The sequence below is a fragment of the Telmatherina bonti genome, assembly GCF_933228915.1.
Source record: "Telmatherina bonti genome assembly, chromosome: 12".
Lineage (NCBI taxonomy): Eukaryota > Metazoa > Chordata > Actinopteri > Atheriniformes > Telmatherinidae > Telmatherina > Telmatherina bonti.
This window is the reverse complement of record NC_136610.1, coordinates 36,092,242-36,119,798: the sequence shown is the minus strand read 5'-3', so window position 1 is coordinate 36,119,798 and position 27,557 is coordinate 36,092,242. Positions and strand designations below refer to the sequence as shown.

General features: G+C 43.7%; 1 protein-coding gene across 1 annotated transcript in view; it reads left to right on the top strand.

Moving 5' to 3' along the window:
* Positions 1–27,198, top strand: part of aff2 (AF4/FMR2 family, member 2) — a gene marked incomplete at both ends in the record, with an annotated part of 265,149 nt that extends 237,951 nt beyond the window's left edge. Inside the window, 9 exons of the mRNA XM_079249843.1 lie at positions 7,696–7,936; positions 9,724–9,857; positions 12,462–12,525; positions 13,064–13,200; positions 17,014–17,085; positions 22,389–22,482; positions 24,122–24,174; positions 25,323–25,540; positions 27,077–27,198. Coding sequence (XP_079105969.1) covers positions 7,696–7,936; positions 9,724–9,857; positions 12,462–12,525; positions 13,064–13,200; positions 17,014–17,085; positions 22,389–22,482; positions 24,122–24,174; positions 25,323–25,540; positions 27,077–27,198 — 1,135 coding nt within the window. The remainder of the gene's footprint in view (positions 1–7,695; positions 7,937–9,723; positions 9,858–12,461; positions 12,526–13,063; positions 13,201–17,013; positions 17,086–22,388; positions 22,483–24,121; positions 24,175–25,322; positions 25,541–27,076) is intronic.
* Between the last annotated feature and the right edge of the window lie 359 nt (positions 27,199–27,557).

Genomic DNA, 27,557 nt, shown 5'->3' with positions numbered 1-27,557 from the left:
TTAAAGATATTTTATCTTATTTCAGTAAATCTTATCAGGTGTAACTATTATTATAGTCTGAATATTCTCAATTTTAAGAGTTCGACATTATTTGCAGCGAGGCGTGTGACAATAGATTGTACATAAAAGATGGACGGAGCCTCAGGCGGTTAAAAGAGAAGCCGATGCGGAAGTGCATAAAACTGCAGTTCCCCCTTCATCCACTAGGGGCTGCAAAACAGCGCGAATCCCCATAGACTCCCAGGTTAAAAAGACCAACTCCACAGCAGGAATAAACATGTTTACAGCAGAAATAAACATGTTTACAGCAGAAATAAACATGTTTACAGCAGAAATAAACATGTTTACCATTTTAGGTTTAATAGGTCTGGTTTACCTTCATGACAACTGTGGGGGGAGTGAATTTTTTTCTAACTCGCCCGTTTAAAAGTAATTTAATCTCAAAGTTTGGCATATTTAGGGGCGTGTCCTTTTGATTGACAGGTACCCGATCTCCCGCTTCAAGTCAGAAGAACGTAGAACAACTGCGGTTTTTAGCCGGTTAACAACGTGACTTAGCTTTAGCCCGCTCATCTTCGTTAGCTGGTTAGCTCCTGTTATCTCCGAGTTAGCTCGGTTAGCTCTTAGCTACAGGCAGCTCAGAGTTCGCTCGATGTCAATCATCCACCATGACGCTCACAGTCCCCCTCTCAGCTCCACCCCTTTTGCCCATATTTGTATTTTCTGGGCGAGACGACGCGCATGCCCCTGCCAAGATGGTGATGGTAGGAACCGCCCACCGAGCTTCAATTCAGCTCTTCAGAAACCTACGACGTCACAAAGGCTCCGCCCATCTTTTATATACCGTCTCTGTGTTGACACACAGGCGTACAGTGAAACTTAGCTGTCATAGAAAAAAATTTGTGACGTTTGGTATCTTTACTTTGACTTAATCACTAAAACTTTCAACAGTTTTAGTGATTACATGATACGTTGCTACATACTTGCTTGAAACTTCTTACGTCTCACTGCCGGCAAGCTGCTTTTTTCAAGCAAAGAAATGAGGAGAAACCTGTTTAAAACAGAGAGACGGCCATGCAGGGTCTATGTCCAGATAAATGAGGAGGAAATATTTAAACAAATGCGGAGGTTTGTAGTCGTCTTCATGAACTGGAAGAGTCCCGCTTCCGGTCTTTCCCCCCCATAGACCTGATACACATCGTCTGACTGGAAAAGACACAAGGAGCAGTAATCAGACAGCTTTCCTGCATTTTTATTTCAGATTCTTATTTTGCGTGTGAAGATGAAGCCATTATTAAACCAGCGAGTTCGGTCCAAACAGCGACACACAGATGACAAACCGTGAGCTTTCCGTGTTAGTTATTTAAAAATGCAGGAAGCTGCTGTCAGTATAAATGAGCCTCCATGTGACGGCTACAGAGGAAGGATTTTTATAGCACCTCAGCGTTATCAGAGACATGGTGGCGGGCTGACCTGGAGTTGAACCTGTGACACCATGTGATCGTCTCCTCACTATGTTTACCATCCAGCAGCTTTTTGTGGATCCTGCTCAGACGGACGGGGATCATCCCAGCAGGGTTAATCGGTCATTTACTGACTGCATGACTCAGTCATCACCCAGCAAAGTTAACTTTAAACCAGTCATCGTCACCTCTCAGGTTGAATATCTGAGGCGTGATGAAGCTGGTTGCCTGAAACCGCCTGTTATTTTTCTCTTCTGCAGCAAAATATTCCTGCTGTTAAAATAAAAACACTGTTTATAGACAGATTCTTCAAAACATCACACAATAAAACCAGAAAGCAGGGCCGGATTAAAAGTGCACAGGGCCCAGAGTGTTCCAGGGGTCCCCTTCCTCACTGCAACATTGTGAAAATTGTGAATGATTCACTGTGAAACGACATTTCTAACAATAGCAATAGACTGGACACTGTGGTGTAACTACTTGGCTTTTATATACATTTTGTTTCATGTCCAAACGGCTGGTGTTTGCCCTATATGGTCCCCAAGTGGGCATGGGCCCCTGGGTCTGTGCCCATAATGCCCATTGGATAATCTGGCCATGTCAGGCACTCAAAACAACAACCATGATTTAAACCATTAATAAACAACTTTAAAAAAAAACAAACAAACACGTATGATTATTGAAATAAAATATTACGGAGGGGATAAAAAAAATCCTACAAGAGTGGTTATTTAATGGAAAAACCAGAGATTCTTAGAGGTTCCTTGTAGTCAGGAGAAGGTTCATGAACAGAATCAGAGAAGGTTGTTGGTGCTGCTGATACGACCCAAAGTGGCTGTCATGACTCGTCCTGTGGCGTCACATTCTGGCCAGTCGCGCCTCGGGTGACCAGATCTTCTCCCACCAAATGTGGGACAATGTGTGATTCCACTCTTTCATGACAAAGTTTTGTTTTGTTTTTTTTTTTAAAACTACCTTTATATTCTGCTCTTTGGTAATAAAATCACTATCCAAACATAACCAATATGTTACTTTTTTTTTTTTTAATGAAATTCTTATTCTCTGACGAAGGGAAACAGTAAAAGCTTGCATACTATTTCCTTGTTCTTTTCACATTATAAGAATCAAACAGAATGAGCAGTCGAGGCTTTATCAGGAACATGTCCACTGACTGGCAATCCTCCCTCTGAGTAGCAGCTTTTTTGTGACTCTCGGATTTTTGGTGCCGTTTCACGTCATATTCTCCGCCGTGTGACACGGAAAAATTACTCTGACAAACATCACAAAATACCCTCCCAGTCTCCTGGAACAGGTTTTACCAGGAATATCTGCTTTCCCAGTCTTTGTTGTAACAAAACTTTCTGCTCTTCTTCGCTGTGGTCGTCTTCCTGTCCTCCATGATAAATCGGTTGTTTTTCTATTTATTTATTTTTGTTAGTGGCTGCACCGGTGCATCCTAGATGTGCATTAAGTCCCGCCTCCTAGTTGGATTGACATGAGTGTAACTCAAATCAGCAGGCGGTGTGATGTGACAGCCGTCAAATCTTTTGCCACACACAATTAGTAAAAGCCCGTTTTGTTTGTTTTTTTTCATTCATAAAAGTGAAGCCTGGTCGTAACGATGCGGGACAGCGTCCTGTTTTGTGCGACGTGTGAAAAGTAATAGAAATGAGGGACGATCCCACATAAAACATGACATCTGGCCACCCTAGTCGCGCCACATTTTCAACTCGATTTCACACCGTCAGAACTGCAATAGAAATGGTGCTAAAAATGCATCGACTCGGCCTGAAGATCCCGATGGGATCGCTACAAACCAGGAGAACGGTGTCGGGCTGGGCGTTGTAGGTGGAAGAGGGTCAGGACAGGCTGATGATGGTTGGAGAACAGCAGTCCCTCAAAGCTCCACCGGCATGGCGTGCCCTCAGTGACAACCCTCTGAACACGCCAAGCATCCAGGACAGAAGCATAAAAAGCTGAAAGTCCAGTAAAATCACCGCCCTGGTGATTCTCTGCTTCAACACACCTGGTTGAAGATCTCCAACAGCTTGTTCTGCAAAAGCCTGTCAATGAGCCATTTGTTTGACTCAGACGTGAAGAAACATCTAAAACCTGCAGGACAGTAGCTCTTTGTAATGAGTTACCCTGAGGATCCGTAATTCAGCCACACACAGGGAGTTCTGGACAAATTACCAGTTTATTGGTGGAGGAGTATGAACAGAAGATCAGTCCAGGAGAGTGCTCTGCAGAAGAAACCAGGCAACAGCTGGGAGGTAAACAGGATGGCAAAATACTCATCCAGGCAAAGACAAGGCTCAGAGATCCAAAGACAGGCAGGGTCGGTAACCAGAAGATCCGAAAGGTAGCGGTGTCCGTCGAGGGCAAGGCAAGGAGGGTAATCCAGGGGCATGAAGCAGAAGGTCGGCAACTGAGGAACAATCCGTAGAGCGCTGGAACACAACTAGACATAGGTCTGATTATTATCTGGCAGAAAAGGAGGGATTGGAGGGAACTTAAGTAGGCAGTGAGAGAAAAGGAAACCAGGTGAACTGAATGAGGTAGCAGAGGCAATTAGGAAGCCAGCAGGTGGATCGAGTAATCAATGAGCGCCAGGAGATCAGGGTGGCAAAAACATGACACTCTTAGAGATTCCTGGTGTAGCATCCAAACATATCTCAGCCAGTCTGCGCCAGTTATCTGATGGGTTGTCTGCATCAAAACTGCTTCTAAAAATTAAAAAATACATTAAGAAGTCATTTATAAGCCAACATTTACAGTGAAACTTTGACGTTTTCTGGCAAATTAACTGCTTGACGGATGTTCTTTAGTAAATTTCTCACTTTATTTATGGCTTTAAATGAACTTTAGAGCTTTAACCTGTTTTCTTATGCACACACCACCATCCACTTAATGACAGACACACAAAAATACACGTAAATTAGCATAGTCATACACACAAACACACCTACAAACATCAATTATGCTGTATACAGGCACGGAAGCACACACACATACTCACACATGCTCCACAGCAGCTAATTAGTCTTTGTCTCCCTGATTTTGTGTATCATCTCTAATGTCGGCGCCTGGGGCCTTGTTCTGTGAGCTCAGCAACTTTCGAGCTGCATCAAACCCCCAGAGTTTCCAGGGAGAGGAAAAACATAAAAATATTATCTCTGGTGTTGCAAACAATGTGAGTCACAGCAGCTACACCGAGGCAGCTGAGGGAGTAATCATCAGCGCACTACCAGGAAAAAAGTAAAAAGGAAGGAAAACATCAGTCACAAATGAAACATTTCCTTCATTCACACCCAAACTCAGCTTTCTTCCACCCATCCAAGATGTGAGGAAGATCTCGCTCTCCAGGACCCTCTTCACTCCTAATCGCCTCCAGGTGCGGGATGGAAGCTGACACTCTCCAGGTTCCTGGAGACGAGAGGATGCAGGGAATCAAAATTTGGCTGTCGCCAAAAAGCTAAAAAAGCTTAAAAAAAAAAAAAAAAAGTCCTTTTATTAGTCTTTTAATTCTGTCTCTTGTGTCAGCATTGTCATTAAAAAGGTGTGAAAACCAGGAGGAGAAACACATCAGCTGGTTCTCCATCCATCCATCCATCCATCCTCTGCCGCTTATCCGGGGTCGGGTCGCGGGGGCAGCAGCCTAAGCAGGGAAGCCCAGACTTCCCTCTCCCCAGCCACATTTGCCAACTCTGCGGGGGGGGGATCCCGAGGCGTTCCCAGGCCAGCCGAGAGATATAATCCCTCCAGCGTGTCCGGGGTCTTCCCCGGGGTCTCCTCCCAGAGGGACGTGCCTGGAACACCTCACCAGGGAGGTCCAGGAGGCATCCTGACCAGATGCCCGAGCCACCTCAACTGGTTCCTCTCGATGTGGAGGAGCAGCGGCTCTACTCTGTTCTCCTCCCGGATGACCGAGCTCCTCACCCTATCTCTAAGGGAGAGCCCGGCCACCCTGCGGAGGAAACTCATTTCAGCCGCCTGTATACGAGATCTCCTTCTTTCGGTCACGACCCACAGCTCATGACCATAGGTGAGGGTAGGAACGTAGATCGACTGGTAAATGGAGAGCTTCACCTTCTGGCTCAGCTCCTTCTTCACCACGACAGACCGGCGCAGAGTCCACATTACTGCAGACGCCGCACCGATCCGTCTGTCGATCTCGCGCTCCATCCTTCCCTCACTCGTGAACAAGACCCCGAGATATTTAAACTCCAACACTTGAGGCAGGACCTGACTCCCGACCCGGAGAGGGCAATCCACCCTATTCCGGCTGAGGACCATGGTCACTGCGAGTCCCTCACGCGAGAGCTGGAGATCACATCCAACAGGACCACATCATCCCATCAGCTGGTTCTGTCCTCAGAAAACCTGGTAAAATACTCATTTCCTCACATTCGAAGTTGGACTTGATGAAACTTCAGGCAGCGGTCTCATCGTGTTTTTCAGTCTGGAGCTCCCAGATAGTCATCTTGAAGGCAAATGTTGCAAAAGATGCTTAATCAGATCAAACTCCTTTTGCTCTCTGCAAGCGATTGGTTTACTTGTCTTACTGCCGTGGATGTCGGTGTCCTCTGCAGCCACTGTATCCAGACCTCAGCAGGTTCTTTGAAACCATCTTACCAGTGTTATTGCAGGGTTACCAAATGCATGAATGTAAAGACGACAAGCTGCAGATGTCTTTTGATTTGTTGAAGAGTTTCTCTCCCAGCCTATCAAGAAGCTGTAAAGATCCGACTTAACATTTGTTAAATATTGTCTCAGTCCATTATGAGAGATCACTGTAAATGCAGTGAGATCAAGTTATCTGTCTCTTCTTGCCCTTCAGGATCTCCAGTGGTCTGTGAGAACTTTTATTAATTAAATTGTTGGTATCAGATCTCAAATTAAGCTTTCTGCATCAGATCCTTGTGTTCTCTCTGTGTGCTCGCTTCCTCCGTTATTCTCCTGAGTTGCCCCCCAGGGGTCCGTCCTCGGTCCATTCCTCGTTTAGCCTCCTACAGGATCCAGCCTTAAGAAACTTGAGGTCTTTTTTTTTACTGTTGTGTGGATGACTCTCACATTTATGTTCCCCTAAAGAGTCAACACTTCAATAACACCTCAGCTCCTCGAGAGGTTTGCTTTGGCTGCAAAACGAAGGTTAAACCTTCGATTTTCTGAAGATGAAATGATTTGAAGATGAGGCTGAAGTGTTATTTCAGCCTTCTAACCCCTGTACCAATCAGGACATCCACCTTGGACCCCAGGAACCAAAGAACGTCACTTAAAAACTTTGGAGTGATTCTTGATAATATGTTTTTAATTATGAGCGATCAAAGCCAGCTGCTTTCCAAGGTCGAAACATTCATTTCTTTTTCTGACTTTAAGAAAGCGATTCATGCTTTTATCTCTGAGACGAGACGACTGTAGTCCTCTTTACTCGGGAATAATTCAGTCTCACCTGCAGCTTATTCAAAATGCAGCTGCTCATCTCGTCAAAGGGACTCATAAGCATGATCATATCGCACCAATTTTCGCTTTGCTTTACTGGCCTCCAGTCCTCCAGTTTATAGTGGATTTTGAGATTTTATTCTTTGTTTTTAAGTGCTTCAATGGGCTATTTCTTTCCACACTACACACCTCCCCCTGAGAAGTGCTGATCAGATGCTTCTGGTTCTCCCAATGTCCAGGGACACAGGTACACCTGGATAGGTTACCAGTTCATTGCAGAAAGACCATTCGCACCTGCTACCAGAGGGAATTTAAAGTGACCAGTTAACCTAACATGATGATTATGAATGGTGGGAGAACATGCAAACTCCACACAGAAAGGCCACCGTTTGAACTCCTCCCCAGCCGGGGCACAAACCAGTCGGGACTTGAACCAGCCGGGGCTCGAACCAGCAACTTTCTTGCTGCCCAGTTTTCTGTTGAATCCGTTTCAGCTTTGAAAAATTAAACGTAAAGGTGCAGTGTGTAATAATTATTGACATCTAGTGGTAACGATGGGGATAACGTATAAATCATATTCATGTTTACAATGCTGTTGGATCGTTGACCATCGTATTGACGTAGAATACGGTAGACGTTAACGTTTAACCCTTGATTGTTGGAAAACTCCTGGTCTCCAAGGCGGTAGGAGAACATTTTCAGGCTCGCTGAAAGGACGTGTAGCATTGTCAAATGATTAAAAATCTGTGTGTGTGTGTGTGTGTGTGTGTGTGTGCATGTCAACAATCAGTAGCTCACTAAACAGGAAGCAGTCTCGCCGGCGTGATGACAAGCTCCTTCCACCCCTGCTGTCCCCCCTCTCTGATGAACCTCCTCGAAAACGAACCTGCGATGGCGTTTCCTCTCTCAACCAGGAGGGCGGCGCCGCCGGGTTGCTGCCCAGCTCCTTGTCTTCTACTTCCACCTCTTATTCCTCTCACAGACACAGGAGAGGTGAAGGAAAGGCTTCGTCATACACCAGAAATGGCAGCGTAAGTATTTATTCCAAATTATTGTTCGTTTTTCATTGTTTCAACGATGATTCATCTTTAAATATGAAGCGCCAATAAATGGTGACATCATCTGAAAGCGCTTTTAAAGATCAAGTTCAATAAAGTGAAGTCCAACTATAATCCTATTAAAGCAGATGAATAATGTGATCCCTTACTCATATAAACCAATTCATAAAGAAAAATTACCTAGCTAAAGATGGTAACGGGTTGCATCAAATCTTCCATTTAGTCCTCCATCCTGAGTCTGAGAGGAAAACTTCCCTTTTAACAGGAAGGAAAAGTTCCATCAGGCGAGGACCAGAGAGGTCGGCCATCAGCTCGCATAACTCGTTTCTACTTTTTAAAGTACGTAAACAATGCTGTTAACTACAAAGCCTAATGACTAGGCTAAGCAGCCAACAAGCTGGTGACTCATCCATTTAGTCACGGAAATGACCAAGACAACAAACTAAAACAAAAAGATATGTAGTCCAGTCGCCCGGACCACAATCAAAGGCCTACCTGGAAAGTTTTTCCCACCAAACATTAGTCTGTGGATCTCCACCAACAAGCAACAGAAGCCCAAAAACACGGAAAAACCTCATCATGGGCAATCAACTAAACCAACCAAACATTATATAATATATTAACAAATATCCCAGACAAGCCCCCACTTATTACCAACTTGGCTCACAGAGGTAACAAAAGAGGAGTCACACAATGGAAAAAATGTATTACCAATTTACTTTATTTAAAGAAATGAACCAAAATAATCTAAATCAGGGTGTGGACATATTAAATGTCAGTAGTGAAATGTCATGAATGGTTGTGTGACAGTATGTGCAATGTCGTTTAAAGATGCAAACCAAAACCTTGAAGAATCATAGTTACCAAGATATGGAGGTAATGGCTGCCCAGCAAGAGAGAGAGTGTCTGGCCAAAGCAGGCTTTACGGGTTTAGCCACTCCCACCTCTGCAGATGCAGCACATTCTCCACTGATCACCAGCAACACCAAACAATACCAAACCAAACAAGATGGCGGGCTCATTTCAAAAGTTGTCATAAGTCGCCACCATCATACTTCCATGGATGTCTTCTGTTACCATGTTGTTAAGTCAGTTCATCCACTAGGGGGCAGTGCTGAGTTCAGAGTTTCCTTCTGCGTTTTGACACCAGTTTGTAGTGCTAACGCACTGCTAAGAAGTTGTTTACAACCATCTTAAAACACCAAAAGAAGCATAAAACCAGTTTTTTCCCTTCTCAACTTCCGCTGCGTCTTCCTCAGATGCTTTTTTAAAAAATTTTAATAGTTTCTGTCTTTTTTTCTTCTCTACAGTTGCATGTCAGCTATACAACCCAACACTGCCCCCCAGTGGTTTCCACTGGTATTCCCATGTTTTCTGTGTCAAATGCCAGACAGCTAACAGACCGAATTACCTTCGTAACTGACGCAGGAGACGGATGAAACTGTGTTCCAGTCCGGGATAGCTGCTGAGAAAATACGACAATATACTCACTCTTTACTGAGAACATGAAAATAATCCCAATAATTACAGTAAATGATGACAGATTGGTGTGACATGAGGTAATATGGTAAAGTGATAATAAAGAGAAAGCATGAGGAAGGATAAGCCGTGTGTGAGACCGAATGAGCTGATGTGTTCCTGTGTCTGTGGTTCAGCGAGAGGTCAATAATAAAGTTTAAGTAGCCGGTCCATTAAAAGTACTTATTCTCGTCCTAATTAATCCTATTAGAAGCAGCGCTTTTAATGCATCTCTTCTTTAGGAAATGGATTCCCATGGTGACAAACTCTGTGGAGACGGTTACCATGCCAACGGCCATTCAGACTCAGAAGTGTGGTCTGAGCCACTGATGGACCCCGCTGAACCTCGCAGGCCAAAACTGCCATTTAGTGACACGTATGTAGAAATACACACACACGCATGTGAACTAACCATCTGATGAAGACGTGTTAGCTGAGGTTGGTATTTCCTGAAAATGCTGGTTGGTCTCAAATGAAGCTGTTTCCTCTTGTTTACAACAGAACTTGTTTACTTTGTATGTAAATATGATGGTTCTTAAATAAAGCTGGTTTTTAGGGGAAAAAGTTGATGCTACATGAACATAGTAACAAGAATGTAGGACATGAGTAGAATCATGGAATGAATGAATTCACTAGGGGAAAGAGTGTCTTTTCCCACCACATAAACCTCTCATCAACTTGTCACGTGTTCGGTGTCGTCTCATCTGATGACGTGAAAGTGCCACCCGTGGTTCAGACCCGTTTTCTTTTTTCGGAATAATCATCTTGTTAGAGACCGACGTTTTGGGAGATTAGTACGTAAACACTGAACTGTTGTACCAGTTCTGTCCGTTCACCTGTAAAGGTTGTGGTGCATTTAAGGTGACCTCGGAAAAAGCAGAATATCACATACCTTTAGGACTTGATAAAGCACAAACTGTAGACCAGGAATGGCCAACTCTGGTCCTGGCAGGCAGGTCCATGTGGGTCCAGTAAGGGTTCCTCGAGGGTTTGTCTGTAGTTTCCATGGTGACCTTCCTGTGTTTGCCATATGGGTTTCATGTTGGTTACCAGTGGGGCCAACCTGGGGCCCATATGGGCTCCCCATGCCCGGTTAGCCCACCTATGGGGCTTATACAGCCCACATGGGTGTCACAAATCAGGCCCATGTATCTGAAACCAGTACAAGCCCACTCAGTACCCACATAGCCCGAATGGGCCCCACATGGACATGCTGGCTCGGGTCCTCTAGGTTTTTAGCTGTTTCTTTATTTGCACAAAATAGGAAGAACAAGTACATTTATAATAGAAGAACCACCTCCTGCTAACGAAACAGGCATAATATTTTACATTAGTTCATACCTGCAGCATATAAACATTTTATCAGTCCAAAATGTTGTTTTAACTGTAAAAAGAGCCAGTTGTAGATGCCGTCCTTAATGCAGGAGCTGATTGGTTCCAGAGGGAACGTCCTCCGGACTGGAGGGTATTTTGACAGGCAGAAGTAGGCAGGAGCAGGTCTCTGCAAGACGTTGTAAGAAAACACGAAAGGCATGACAATGGACATACACACATAAAGACACAAACATTTCCAATTTAATTGCTTTCAACAATGACGTCTAAAGACTTTGTTTGAATCACTTGACTTATTTTAGCATTATTTATTAATGTAGCTGCTACGTCGCATCTTCTGCTTTTGTGACGGAGATCAGAAAGTGTTTCCCTGCTTCAAAACTCCTGATTCAGACTAAATGCATCTAATGGTTGGTTTAGTTCTGCTACGCTTTCGAGATGTTTTTTATTTCAGAATGAACTCCTTCGTGCTTACATGGAAATAGTCACTCTGAACTGAGGTTTATGTGGGGAACACTTTACTCACCGCGATTTAATTCCACTTTAGATCAGAGGGTTCTGGTTGGACAGAGTGGACTGGACAAAGTCTTGTCCAGTATTAATACGTACGTTCAGCAATAGAGAAAACTTAAAGAAGGGTTTCATATCATAAAGCTCCTCTTGGCAAAGCAAGCCGGATCAGATCGCCATTCAGCTGGCCGTGACGCTGGACAGGACAAGTAAAAACAAAAACAAAACACAAAATCCACTTCATGCTTCTCGTCTCTTCAGCTACAACATGGAAAACAGCTTCATAAGAAGAGTTTTTACTGTGATTCTGATTATAATGTTGACGCAGCGGCTCGAGGGGAGCAATCTGCTTCCCAGCGGCTGGGGAGGAGACGGGAGATAAAGTACCGGAGACGGGAGGCAGAAGACGGCCTGGAATATCTGCGACATCGTGATGGGATGTGGAAACTTAAAGACTTAAAGAGGAACGAACGTTTACATGACGGCAGAATGAATCAGTTCAGATTTAAAATAAACCAGCCACTTACCTCAGAATTAAGGAATTATGTGTTCACGCGCTCATTTTTAATCTCTTTAAACCAGATTTAACTTTTATTAAGGAGGAATTTTAGCTCATGTTAACGTCGCCATTGATCCGTTACTTTCAGTCAGGCGTGCTGAACCAGTAAAACCTGCAGGAAAGCTGCTGACGAGGACCGCAGTTGGAGTTTTGATACCATTTGTCAGAATAAACCCTTCTGGTCTGGATCCACCCCAGCTTGCATCCCTACGATCTCTTACGAAATTATAAGCTGAGCCTGTTGGTTTATCGTAGGTGGTGGAAACAGCCGGAACAACATTAGCACTTGTCCAGTCATGCTGAAAGCTGGATAGATGATGCATCTTGCTTATTTATCCCAAAAGGCTTCTGCATTATTCATGAAACAACATGTTTTGTTGTTATGCTAAGGTTACATTAAGCCCGGGGTGTGTATACATAAGAAGGTAGCTGTGTATCGCTTTCTGCATGCTACTTGTAGTCAGAGATTATGTAAATCACTGTCATGCTGCATGTTTTACCCTCTTCTGCTTTTAAGTTATTGTTTAACGACATGTCGGTGCTATTTATGTTGGTTTTCTGTCGCTCTGCTGATTCCAGAGTCCACAGTGCAGACTACTACATGCAGGAAGCCAAGAGGCTGAAGCACAAGGCCGATGCTTTGGTAAGACGTTGCAAAGATCAACACTTTACTGAAAATCAATCAGTCAAGCCTACAGACTCACTGCTGTGAGCTGCAGCACGTACAGTACTGCAGGCAGCTGGTTACAAGGAAAAAAAATATCTGAAAACACACATCTTGAGTCTAGACGCTAATTATATGTGCGCTGCTGGTCTCTGCAGAATGAAAATCTATTTTGTATCGAGGACTGAACCATATAATTTGTGTTATTTATTGCACCATTTGTCTCCAAAGGGAACTTTGCAATCAAGAGCTGATGATGTCTGCAAGATTATACAATATCAGAATTATCAGATCCTCCCAGAACAATAAGATGAGATTTATTTAACTTGTTATTGATATTGTTTCCTCAGATTTATCAGGAGATTTGCATCTTAGCGGGAGATAATTTAAATATGAGGCTGTGCGTCTGTGTTCAGACGTTGCTTATTCCGTCGTTTATTTTCTTCTGTCTCCGCTCCGCGACGCCTCTTTTCTACTCCGTCTTCCTGTTTTATGTCTGTCGTCTTCTTTTCTATAGATGGACAAATTTGGCAAAGCGGTGAACTATGCAGACGGCGCCCTATCGTTTATAGAGTGTGGAAACGCCATGGAGCGGGATCCACTCGAAGCCAAGTCGCCGTATACGATGTACTCTGAGACTGTGGAGCTAATCAGGTGAGGAGCAGAGGGGGGTGGTCACGATGGTCCTGCTGAATTAAAGCAAAACCTGCTGCAACGGACATCAAACCTGCTGCAACAGACCAAATATAAACCTGCTGCAACAGACCGAACTAAACCTGCTGCAACAGACTGAACTAAACCTGCTGCAACAGACCGAACTAAACCTGCTGCAACAGACCAAAGATAAACCTGCTGCAACAGACAGAACTAAACCTGCTGCAACAGACCGAACTAAACCTGCTGCAACAGACCAAATATAAACCTGCTGCAACAGACCGAACTAAACCTGCTGCAACAGACCGAACTAAACCTGCTGCAACAGACCAAAGATAAACCTGCTGCAACAGACAGAACTAAACCTGCTGCAACAGACCAAAGATAAACCTGCTGCAACAGACAGAACTAAACCTGCTGCAACAGACCAAAGATAAACCTGCTGCAACAGACAGAACTAAACCTGCTGCAACAGACCGAACTAAACCTGCTGCAACAGACCGAACTAAACCTGCTGCAACAGACCGAACTAAACCTGCTGCAACAGACCAAACTAAACCTGCTGCAACAGACCAAAGATAAACCTGCTGCAACAGACCAAATATAAACCTGCTGCAACAGACAGAACTAAACCTGCTGCAACAGACCAAAGATAAACCTGCTGCAACAGACCGAACTAAACCTGCTGCAACAGACCAAATATAAACCTGCTGCAACAGACCGAACTAAACCTGCTGCAACAGACCGAACTAAACCTGCTGCAACAGACCAAATATAAACCTGCTGCAACAGACCGAACTAAACCTGCTGCAACAGACCGAACTAAACCTGCTGCAACAGACCAAATATAAACCTGCTGCAACAGACCAAATATAAACCTGCTGCAACAGACCGAACTAAACCTGCTGCAACAGACAGAACTAAACCTGCTGCAACAGACCAAATATAAACCTGCTGCAACAGACCAAATATAAACCTGCTGCAACAGACCGAACTAAACCTGCTGCAACAGACAGAACTAAACCTGCTGCAACAGACCGAACTAAACCTGCTGCAACAGACCGAACTAAACCTGCTGCAACAGACCGATCTAAACCTGCTGCAACAGACCGAACTAAACCTGCTGCAACAGACCGAACTAAACCTGCTGCAACAGACCAAATATAAACCTGCTGCAACAGACCGAACTAAACCTGCTGCAACAGACCGAACTAAACCTGCTGCAACAGACCGAACTAAACCTGCTGCAACAGACCGAACTAAACCTGCTGCAACAGACCGAACTAAACCTGCTGCAACAGACCGAACTAAACCTGCTGCAACAGACCGAACTAAACCTGCTGCAACAGACCAAATATAAACCTGCTGCAACAGACCAAATATAAACCTGCTGCAACAGACCAAATATAAACCTGCTGCAACAGACCAAATATAAACCTGCTGCAACAGACCAAACTAAACCTGCTGCAACAGACCGAACTAAACCTGCTGCAACAGACCGAACTAAACCTGCTGCAACAGACCGAACTAAACCTGCTGCAACAGACCGAACTAAACCTGCTGCAACAGACCAAATATAAACCTGCTGCAACAGACCAAATATAAACCTGCTGCAACAGACCGAACTAAACCTGCTGCAACAGACCGAACTAAACCTGCTGCAACAGACCGAACTAAACCTGCTGCAACAGACCGAACTAAACCTGCTGCAACAGACCAAATATAAACCTGCTGCAACAGACCGAACTAAACCTGCTGCAACAGACCGAACTAAACCTGCTGCAACAGACCAAATATAAACCTGCTGCAACAGACCAAATATAAACCTGCTGCAACAGACCGAACTAAACCTGCTGCAACAGACAGAACTAAACCTGCTGCAACAGACCGAACTAAACCTGCTGCAACAGACCGAACTAAACCTGCTGCAACAGACCGATCTAAACCTGCTGCAACAGACCGAACTAAACCTGCTGCAACAGACTGAACTAAACCTGCTGCAACAGACCAAATATAAACCTGCTGCAACAGACCGAACTAAACCTGCTGCAACAGACCGAACTAAACCTGCTGCAACAGACCGAACTAAACCTGCTGCAACAGACCGAACTAAACCTGCTGCAACAGACCAAATATAAACCTGCTGCAACAGACCAAATATAAACCTGCTGCAACAGACCAAATATAAACCTGCTGCAACAGACCAAACTAAACCTGCTGCAACAGACCGAACTAAACCTGCTGCAACAGACCGAACTAAACCTGCTGCAACAGACCGAACTAAACCTGCTGCAACAGACCGAACTAAACCTGCTGCAACAGACCGAACTAAACCTGCTGCAACAGACCGAACTAAACCTGCTGCAACAGACCAAATATAAACCTGCTGCAACAGACCAAATATAAACCTGCTGCAACAGACCGAACTAAACCTGCTGCAACAGACCGAACTAAACCTGCTGCAACAGACCGAACTAAACCTGCTGCAACAGACCAAACTAAACCTGCTGCAACAGACCGAACTAAACCTGCTGCAACAGACCGAACTAAACCTGCTGCAACAGACCGAACTAAACCTGCTGCAACAGACCGAACTAAACCTGCTGCAACAGACCGAACTAAACCTGCTGCAACAGACCGAACTAAACCTGCTGCAACAGACCAAATATAAACCTGCTGCAACAGACCAAATATAAACCTGCTGCAACAGACCGAACTAAACCTGCTGACCTTAAACTTGGACCTGCTGGCTGGAATTTCTGAGTTTTTAGTGATATGTTGAAGCAGTTTGTGAAACTTTCAGTACAAACACAGTTTTCAGCAGCAAAAGCATGAAATAATTCGTCTTTATGACATCAGTCACACGTTGTTGGTTGCTGTGCAGGTTCTTCCTCACAGCGTCGCTCTGATTCATGGAGGTTTGTCAGCGGTACCGTAGTGTGTTAATGTAGTCATGTTTAAAGTATTCAGTCTTTTATTTACCAGTTTCATTGATGTAAAGCCTGTGCAGTCCGGCGGGGGGAAAACCACGAACCTACTGTAACAACCTCTGGTTAACTAATAACTGTAATTTACAGCACAATCCCGTCCTTTCAGCTTATTGGCTCAAATCAAAGTGTGTGGCCACGTCTGTCATCACTGCAGGAGACGACTAATTTAAATGCTTACACTGTGAATAATGATGAAGGCCGGCTCAGAAACCAAATGGTCTTTTCTGCATCCTGTTTGGCTTTTCGCTGCAGCCGCTGATGTGTGAAGCAGCTAAACGCAGCATAAGGAGTGTAAACTGAAGGGACTGCGTCTGAAAGGTTGACAGCAGGGTGGTGAAGTGGGATAGAGTCCTTTAGCTGAAGTGATCCACTTGCCTGCACTCGGTCAGCCTGCTGAAGGGTTCTCGAGCAGGACGCCGATTCTCCGGCGGCTGCAGGTGATCAGATGTCCGACCCCGACAAAAAGGACCAGATTTTTCCTTCAGGGATCAATAAAAAGTAAAGGTGTGAGTCCTGAACCTGGAAGCAGCGCTGATAAACGTCGCTGCTTAGCAGGCAGAGTTCATTAGACCACCTGAGGCTGCAAGCTGAACCCGACACCATGCTTTTCTATAAACAGATAAACAAGCACAGGAGAGTGTTTGGGTTGCGCGGGGTTAGATAAGCCACATCGCAGCTCGCTTCGCCTGAGGCCACTTTCAGCTCGTTGCCAGGAAGCTGACAGAACTCACTTTCTTCCATCTCATTGTTGTCACGAAGAACGGCTCTTTTAATGTTTTTTCTGATTAAACTCATCTTGAAACGCCAATCTGTCGGTTTGCAGGTACGCCATGCGGCTGAAGAACTTCACCAGCCATTCAGCAACCGTCTTTGAGAAGAGACTGGCTGTGCTGTGGTACGAATCCTCTTTATTTATTCATGGTGTGTGTTTGTGTGTGTGCAGAACACAAGACGGAATGAAAACAAAGATTTTACTCACTGATCGCATTTTTCCTGTTAAACTGCAGAATGTCTGGTGTCTGTGGCGCTGCAGACAAGATCAAAGCAGCTTTTATCATGATGCATGCAGTCCTTACTGGCTTTGTGATCAGCTCGACGCGTCTGAAATGTTTTTAAGGAGCGTTGAATGAATGAATGAAAAATAAAATGAAAAAGATTGTTAGAGATGCATGTTATTTATAAATTCACAGAATTTTCCGTTTTTTTAGACAAAATTCTGTATCAGGTTAACATTCTGCATTTCCTCGAGGTCATCCTCTGCTCTCATCTCACTCAACACAACATACACTGTTAAAAAATACTGTTTTATTACTTTTACTGCATTTTTTTTTAGTTATTTTCAAATAATCTTTTCAGAAATACCAATAATTTTATCAAAATAGTCTGCAGAAAGCCTGAAACCATGGAAACACCTTAACTTCCATTTTTTTAAACAAAACATCATTTTATTTATTTAACAGAAATATATTTATAAACAGATATATTTATAAACAGATATATATATATTTTAAATTGTAATATATTGCAATATATATATTTTAAAATTTCTCTTAATTGCACAAAAAAAATGTCATTTTAAAACTTAATCAAACAGCTAAATTTTGGAGTTTAAAACTTGATATATCAAACTTAAACTATCGTTTTAGATCCTGATTAAATCAAACTTTATTTATATTTCACTTTTCATACAGATGCATATCAAAGATATGTCAAATGTTTTTTTTTATGTCATATCAAACATAAAAACAGTTTCAGGGTGAGAAACGGAGGACGGGATGAGGACAGAGGATGGGGAAATGGTGTGTTCTTCGTTCCTCATGGAGGTTGTTTTGCCTCCTTTCCAGCTGCTGTCTGGTCAGTTTAAACACCAGTAGGTGAAGCTGTGACTTTCTAACTGGGCAGACTGGTGTCCAGAAGTGGAGTGACTCTGAGTTACATCCTAATAATCTCCCGTTCTCTTTGTTTTCTTCCTTTTTTTTAGTTGTTTCTGATGATTTAAATGTTTCCTCTCGCTGCAGTCTTGCTCGTACTGCTGGAGCTGAAACAATTAAAGATTACCGTAGAATTCACAACCCTGATAAAAAGAGCGCAGCAGGTTGTGACGTCTGTGGGAGGTTCAGGGGATTTGCTGCTTCTGAAGATGGAGAAGAATGCTGTAGACTTGCAGGAGGTGATGGGTCGCAGCTGGGTGCAGTAACAGCAGACCCCCTAAAGACTTCAGCTGGTGTTTGTAGTGAGAAACTCCGCATGCGTTCAGAAATGATCTATGCATGACTTGTAAAACAGGCTCACACTGATTTTCCTGACAAATTACAGAAAGTCTCATGAATCTCCCGCTGCTGCCAACAAACAGTTTAGCAGCGAAAAGTTCCACCGTGTCAATGGGAAGTTTTACTTCCACTGAAAAAGTACATGGACCAGGACTTCCACATAGATCCACACAAACTCACGTTTTCTCTTCTGAGCTGATCAGAGCTGAAGCTGCCCTGCTTTATAAAAACACACACCAGGTTTTAGTCTAGCAAAGCCTGACTTGATGTGGACCGTGCACCGCACACAACAAAGATGAGAAAGGGACCATGAATAAAACATTAAACAAGAAGGAAGTTCATGAGAGGACGCCACAGACGTATAAGAACACCTGGATGTTTCTACTGAAGGCAGATGAAACCAAAGTCATGTTGTTTGGAAGGGAAACATGAAAACCATCCCAACTGGGAGGTACGGGGAGGGAGCTTCATGGTTTGGACTGGATGGACCATCACTGATGACTGGAGGAGAACTGGAGGCCATCTGTCCATCGAGTTTACGTCCCGATGCAACAGGACGTCTAGAAGTGGTCCAGTCAGAGTCCTGACCCCAACCTGACCCACATGATGCCCACCTGATATCCCGATAACATGACTGACCTAAAAAACGTTTTATAAAGAAGAATGGTCCGAGACTCCTCACTGTTGTTCAGGTCCAGTTGAGCTGGAAAACAGTTGCAAGAGAACAACAGTCAAAACATACTAAACACACGTAGAGGCATCCTAAAAAGGAGTACTTAAAAGTAGGGATGCACTGATACCAGTATCGATATCGGCTTGATACCAAGCGTGTGTACTCTTCATCTTCATCTTCATCATCATCCGCTTATCCGGGGTCGGGTCGCGGGGGCAGCAGCCTAAGCAGGGAAGCCCAGACTTCCCTCTCTCCAGCCACATTTACCAACTCTGCGGGGGGATCCCGAGGCGTTCCCAGGCCAGCCGAGAGATGTAATCCCTCCAGCGTGTCCTGGGTCTTCCCCGGGGTCTCCTCCCAGAGGGACGTGCCTGGAACACCTCACCAGGGAGGTCCAGGAGGCATCCTGACCAGATGCCCGAGCCACCTCAACTGGTTCCTCTCGATGCGGAGGAGCAGCGGCTCTACTCTGATCTCCTCCCGGATGACCGAGCTCCTCACCCTATCTCTAAGGGAGAGCCCGGCCACCCTGCGGAGGAAACTCATTTCAGCCGCCTGTATATGAGATCTCGTTCTTTCGGTCACGACCCACAGCTCATGACCATAGGTGAGGGTAGGAACGTAGATCGACTGGTAAATCGAGAGCTTCGCCTTCTGGCTCAGCTCCTTCTTCACCACGACAGACCGGCGCAGAGTCCACATTACTGCAGACGCCGCACCGATCCGTCTGTCGATCTCACGCTCCATCCTTCCCTCACTCGTGAACAAGACCCCGAGATATTTAAACTCCTCCACTTGAGGCAGGACCTGACCCCCGACCCGGAGAGGGCAATCCACCCTATTCCAATACCACAACCGATACCACACTAGTCAAGCCAGCGCAGATGTGTTTGCTGACACGCTTCGAACATGTTTTAAAAGAAATAAATGCCTTCAATGTTAAAATGTGACATTTTTTGTTACACTAAAAGTGAGATCTTTGTTCCAAAACCACACATTTATAGTTGTATTTAGGTCAAAATGTACAAAATCAGAATAAAACTTGCTGAAATTGTTCGATCTGTAATGTTATTATATTTGTATTGGTGAGGTAACTTCAGAAAGGATGGGTCATTTATTACAACCTAATGAAGTCTGACACAGTTATAACAGCAATAATAACCATAGTCACAATAATGTTCACATAAACAGGTCTGGTATCTGCAAATATCGGTATCGGCAGATATTCACATTTCAGATGTCGGTATCGGATCGGAACTCCCAAAAAGTGGATCGGTGCATCCCTAGTTAAAAGGTAACTAAATCGATGAGGTATTTCAGAGTGCATTGTTTAAAGTCATTAAAAGTGAAGCCAATACGAAGCACCAAAACCTGCAGTTCCTCCCTCATCCACCAGGGGCTTCAGTCAATCCTCATAAGCTGTGTTTCCATTACATTTTGTCGCAAAATAAAAGCGATATTTCTAAGTTTCAACAAACAACTGTTGCAATTTCCAGGTGTTTCCACTGAACGGTGTTTAGCGCATCAGCCTCAGGTCTCGTAAAATCTCGTCAGCCAGACAAAATTTTAGGTAGCTACGTATCGTTATGTTTAGGGTTTTCTACTTGCTGCAGATAATTTGCTAAGGCTTTTTGACGATTTTCTCCCTCGTTTTCTTTTCTTAAACTCTGAAATTCGCTGTTTGTTTAATGCCGCGCCATCTTTACCGGAAATTGATTGGTCACATGACCCCCAACTTCACATCCGACACATAAATACAAAAATAGGTCTTTCCATTCACTTTTGCGATAAATTTCTGTATTGAAACATCTGAAAAAGCACCTCGTGAGAGCATAAAAACTTTTTAGCGATACTTGAGACTTTTTTCAAAATGAAGGCGTTTCTATGGGCGGTTTTATTTATTGCTATATTTAGTTTTTGTGCAGTTTTAGGAGTCATGGAAACGCACTTACAGTCTCCCATGTTAAAAAGACCAACTACACAGCAGAAATAAACATGTTTACAGTTGAAATAAACATGTTTACAGTTGAAATAAACATGTTTGCAGCTGAAATAAACATGTTTGCAGCCGAAATAAACATGTTTGCAGCAGAAATAAACATGTTTACAGTTGAAATAAACATGTTTGCAGCTGAAATAAACATGTTTACAGTGAAATAAACATGTTTACAGTAGAAATAAACATGTTTGCAGCTGAAATAAACATGTTTGCAGCCGAAATAAACATGTTTGCAGCTGAAATAAACATGTTTACAGCTGAAATAAACATGTTTGCAGCTGAAATAAACATGTTTGCAGCTGAAATAAACATGTTTGCAGCCGAAATAAACATGTTTGCAGCAGAAATAAACATGTTTACAGTTGAAATAAACATGTTTGCAGCTGAAATAAACATGTTTACAGTGAAATAAACATGTTTACAGTAGAAATAAACATGTTTGCAGCTGAAATAAACATGTTTGCAGCCGAAATAAACATGTTTGCAGCTGAAATAAACATGTTTGCAGCTGAAATAAACATGTTTGCAGCTGAAATAAACATGTTTGCAGCAGAAATAAACATGTTTTGCAGTTGAAATAAACACGTTTACAGTTGAAATAAACATGTTTACAGCCTGGTACAACCAACATTTCAGCTTTAATCGGTCAGGTTTACCTTCATGACGACTGTGGGGTTAATAAATCATCCGTACGTCCTAAACGGGTCACCGTTACACAAACCACCACTCACGCTCACACTTCTTCACTCGTTGGAGAAATTTGGAGCAGGGATCCTCAACGCCGCTCCTCGAGGGTCTTCTGCTAGTTTTCAGTTTCCCTGCTGCAACAAACCTGACTCAAATCAATAGGTGATTAGCTTGATGTCAAGGTCTGCAGATGGTCTGTGCAGAGGATCCCTGATCACTCTGGGGCCGTGCGATGGACCGGCGGCATGTCCTGGGCGTTCCCCGCCCCTCCCCTGTGATTTAGAAAACAAATGAATGACATTTGGACTGTTAGAGGAAGCCAGAGGACCCAGGGAAAACCCAAACAGAAAGGTTCACAAACTTTTCCCTGCAGCTGTAAACCAGCAAACCTTCTCTGCATGCTGTATTTATTATTTCTATAAACCGTTTCTTCTTCTCTTCCTGTTGTTCACTGTAAACATCAAACCCACTGCATTCTGCGTGGATGACATGAAAATAATATCAAAGATGGAGCTTTGAAAGGCATTTAAACTGGGTCCATCTGCCCCCTTTGGCTTGTGTTTCCATAGCAACCGCTGTCTGTCTCTGCTGTATCTGAGGATGTTCCATCTGAAGAAAGACCATGCTGTCAAGTACTCACGGTCACTCATGGAGTACTTCAAGGTAACCCCCCCCCCCCCACACACACACACACACACACAGGCCTGGACAGACTTGATTTCCTCCCTCTGTGACAAACATGCAAAGCCAATTACGACCCCTCGAATACTCTGCATATTCATTTTCATGGTGCCTGTGCATTAATTTTGCATGACGTTATTAAATTCCATTCTTTCTCTTTGATATTAATGTATTAATTAGTCCCATCAATCATCACAGTGGATTGTTAGGGTTTAATGTGCTTGTTTTGATTAATTATGTTTAGTTTAATTAATTACTGAGGATGTCGTTATCACAGCGCTGCATTTTGCACTGATTGGATTGCATTTCAGCGGCGCTACCGAGGGTTTAGCAGCACGTGTTCCTGCAGGCTGCGAACATGCAGAAACCCTGCGGTTCACTTACAACCACTGCTGGAACAAACTTTTAATGCCAACTGGATGCATTACTCTCATATGTACACACACACACGTGTTTTTCGGCAAGTTCAACCGCTGTCGTAACGCTCCGTTACGGGCATCACGGAGGCCAACAAGAAATAGTTCCTGTACTTCAGCATTTTTAGCAAGTTTTGTAAAAACATATATATATAAATGTTATAAAATGTTTAATAAGCGGATGAAATAACTCATGACCTACAGAGTCTAAAACACCAAGACGCACAACCACAAGTTGTTTTATTCTTGATCACATTTCAGGAAACAAACTTGTTGTGGAAAAAAGTGTGTCAACGACGAGGAGTCTGGTTCTGAAGAGAAAAAAATTACAAAGTTTATTAAACAGAAAATAAGAAATAACAGAATAATACATATTGCAATTTGGAGAGACAGTCCAGAGGTCAGACGGGGCGGAAAGTCTGAAATGCTCTGAGTTCCGGGCTGAACCATCCTTTTACCCTCGCATACAGGCGTCCATTGTCTGCCCTGAATCTGTTATTCTAAACAAGAAATGTCTCTTATTAGCTGTAAAACTCTTCAAGTAAGAGAGTTCTAACTAATCAGATCTCAGACGTCTGAATGCAGACATGTCAGATCTCTACACATTATCTATGTCTGTAAGGGGAATAAGCAGACACTGTGTAACTAAGCTTGAGTTCTTAAGTTCATCATGACCTTTCCAGAAAGCCCACGAAGCCAGAATCAGAAATTAATTTATGCTAAGGATTATGAAACATATGAAAATCTAAGTCAGAAAATAAAATTTACACAACAAACCGAAGCCTCAACAAATGAACATAAAGCTGAAGGTGCTTTAATGGAACATAAACTCCTTTCTGCAAATGACAGTGTTTTTGTTTCATTATTATTATTATTATTATTATTGTTGTTGTTATTGTTGTTATTATTATTATTATCATTTTCATTATTATTATTATTATTATTATTATTATTATTATTATTATTGTTGTGTCTTTGGTTTTTATTCTCACTGCAACTTTTTCAGATTCCTCCAAGATCCATGACGTCCAGCAGTTACATAAACGCATAAACTTCTTTCTCTTCTTCTCTTTTTCTGCTGCTTTGTGTTATCACGGCTAAAATAATAATAATATAATAACATAATTGCCTGTTTCTTATTTGTCTCTTTGTTTTTTCAGCATTTTTCATCATGTTTTAGGTAAATTTGTCTTTTTGTTTTCCAGAATTCAGCTAAGAGCTCCCAGCAAGCTCCTTCTCCCTGGAGGACCAATGGAAAGTGAGTAGCAACACGCGCACATGGCCAGTGGTATCACCCCCTTCCTCCAGCATGATAATTGAGAATTTATAATTCACCGGAGCTCTGCTGCAGCATAGCAAGCCGCCCCGACAGCTACTTGCTCAAACAAACCCCTCAGGAAGCAAATAGGGGGATTGATTTGTTGTAGATGTGAGGAGGAGAAGACTGGAGGGTCTACCGAGTGCGCGGTGAGGAGTGATGATAGATGGAGGAGGAGGACGGGGGGGGCGGCTGCGGATGTGAAGCTAATGAGTTTGGACAGCTCTGATGCTACATAACAGCAGGACGGCAGCTCGGTGTGTGAGCGTGTGTGGTACTGGATCAGACACAAGTCGTGGGTCAGCGTGGGTCAAGGCCACATCACAGACATGACATCACTGCCAGAGCCCCCCCACTCCCCCCCACCCCACCCGGCTGTTCAACACAGAAACATGACGAATGCTACAGTGAAGATCAGAAACATTCCCTTCTGTAACATCACAAGACCGTTTTCACTGCAACGACCGAAGACGTTTTATTTACTCATTCTGTCAAAATTAAACCCTCTAAAAAAACTGGAATAAATTCAATTCAGTTCAATTAAACTTTATTTATATAGCGTCAATTCACGGCAATGTCATCTCAACACGCTTTACAGACAGAGAAGAAAGCATAATGAAAGCCGATTCATAACAGCCTATATAAGGCAACAGATTGAGTTGGAGGATCCAGCTCAATCTCCCATCCTGAGCAAGCACACTGGCGACAGTGGGAAGGAAAAAACTCCCTTTTAACAGGAAGGAAACCTCCGGCAGAACCCGGTTGTGTGGGGGGAAGAGGACAGAAAGACAACAGACAACAGGAACTGCTACTCCGGGCCAGGGAGACCTGCTGAGACAGGAGACATACATGTTAATGATGCAACGTTGTTCACTGTAAATCAGAAAATCATCTTTAACGTCACGAGAAAATGGAAATAATGTAGATAATATGGCGCCACAGTTAAAAGCATCAGACGTAACAGCGCGAACACGCCGTCCTGGTTTACATGTGACACTTTTTCCACCATTGCTCGGACTCAGAAGCCCCTCCATCCTGTTCAGATCCCACTGTGTTACTGGGATTTACTGCCTCTCGGTATTTTCCAGGGTCAATGGGACTCCATCACCCCTCTCGCTCAGCCCCTCTCCAGCCAGCAGCGGAGGAGCAGGAGGAGGAGGAGGTGCGTCGGCGGGGTCATCGGGCAGTGTGGCAATTCCCCAGCGGATCCACCACATGGCCGCCAGTCATGTTAACATCACCAACAACATCCTGCGGAGCTATGAGCACTGGGAGACTGCTGACAGGCTGGCCACTGACAGCCACGGTAACACCTTTACACGCTGGAGGCCGAAGCTCTTCCATTATGTAGCATCATGTCCATGAGTTCATTTTTCCAACATCTGGAACCATTTAAATGTGATAAATCTCTTGGTTATCCCAGCGCAGCTAATTTACTTCTGCTGTCATTTGTTCCAGCGTTATTCTGCTTCCACTTCGCTGCTGTCTCTGTGCTAAACACTGTGCTAACCACTATGCTAATAGCTGTGCCAAACGCTGTGCTAAATGCTGTGCTAAACACTGTGCTAATAACTGTGCTAAATACTGTGCTAATAACTGTTCTAAATACGTACTAATAGCTGTGCTTAATGCTGTGCTAAACTATGTGCTAATGGCTGTGCTAATAGCTGTGCTAACAGCTGTGCTAAAGGCTGTGCTAAACGCTGTGCTAATAGCTGTGCTAAACACTGCTAAATGCTGTGCTAAAAACTGTGCTAAACGCTGTGCTAATAACTGTGCTAAATACTGTACTAATAGCTGAGCTTAATGCTGTGCTAAACTCTGTACTAATGGTGTGCTAATAGCTGTGCTAACAGCTGTGCTAAACACTGTGCTTATAGCTGTGCCTAACACTGCTAAACGATGTGCTAAATGCTCTGCTAAACGCTGCGCTAATAGCTGTGCTAATAACCGTGCTAATAGCTGTGTTAAGCGCTGTGCTAATAGCGGTGCTAAACACTGTGCTAACAGCTCTGCGAAACGCTTTGCACACAGCTCTGCTAAACGCTGTGCTAATTACTTTGCTAAATGCTGTGCTAATAGTTGTGCTGAACACACTGCTAAATGCTGTGCTAAACGCTGCGCTAATAGCTGTGCTAATAACTGTGCTAATTGGTGTGCTAATTGCTGTGTTAATAGCTGTGCCCTGGCAGCGTTTGCCTGCAGGCCATCCGATGGGATAATGTCTAAACGCTTTAAGGAAGCAGATATACTGTAGCCGCGGTCACACTGACATAACAGCAGCGAAGAGGCTGCAATTAGACACCATAAAAAGTGTCAAATATAAGTAAAAACACCTTCATCTGTTTGTCAGGGTTTAAAAATGTCTTCTACACATGTAGCAAGCATAGTAAATACTAAATAGTAAAAACTGCAGTGCTGTAAATTCTGGTCTTAACTCAACTTTATGCTTAAGTTATGAACATAATCAGCTTGTTACTTATTAATAATGATAATTAATACATTATTAATAATGTTTACTGCTGGGAGACGCTTGTAAAACGTCTGAAATCCTTTCTGACCTCGTGTATGTTTCCTCGTGTATGGGCATGCATTTGTATGCCCAGCATGTAGAAAGAGAAGAGAACTGGTCCAAGACCAGAACCCTGAGGGACACCTAAACCAGCTGTGGAACTAACTAACGAAGCAAAGCCGGTGATCCTGATCACATCCTTCATTCTGTCCACCTTTCGCCAGTTTCAGCTTAATTTGCTCTTTATTTCTGCAGCATTTTCTGTGTTTTTAGTTTCTGTAGCAGCGGTGACCTTCAGTAAGTCACTCTTCTTCATCCTCCCTGCTGCAGACTTCTTCCAGGAGCTGGACTCAGTCATGGAGCCCTTGAGTCAGCAGAGCAGCATGACCGAGCTGGTCCGCTACATCCGACAGGGACTGCATTGGCTCCGCATCGAGGCCCACCTGCTGTAAAGACTGCGGAGATGAAATTGTGCGGAAAAGAAACAAAAGGAAATGGGCCAGGAAGTAGAAATGGGATAACAGGGGACGATGCTTGGCTTCCCACGCGGACCCTTCATACAACACGCACGGCAACGACGTTTACTGGCTCTTTAATTTGGCTGAAATTCACCTGGATTAAATTAGCGCGTCAGGCATTTGCAGGCTGCAGCTTTAACTCCAGAACAGACAGATCATGATCTAAACCTCCTGAATGGAAAAAGCTCTAAAGGGGAAAGTAAAGCGGTTTCACTGAAACATAAGTGAGAGGTTGATGTGATTAAGGCAGCTGAATATGGGTAAAGAGCTCAACAGAGGCTCATCTCCTCCAG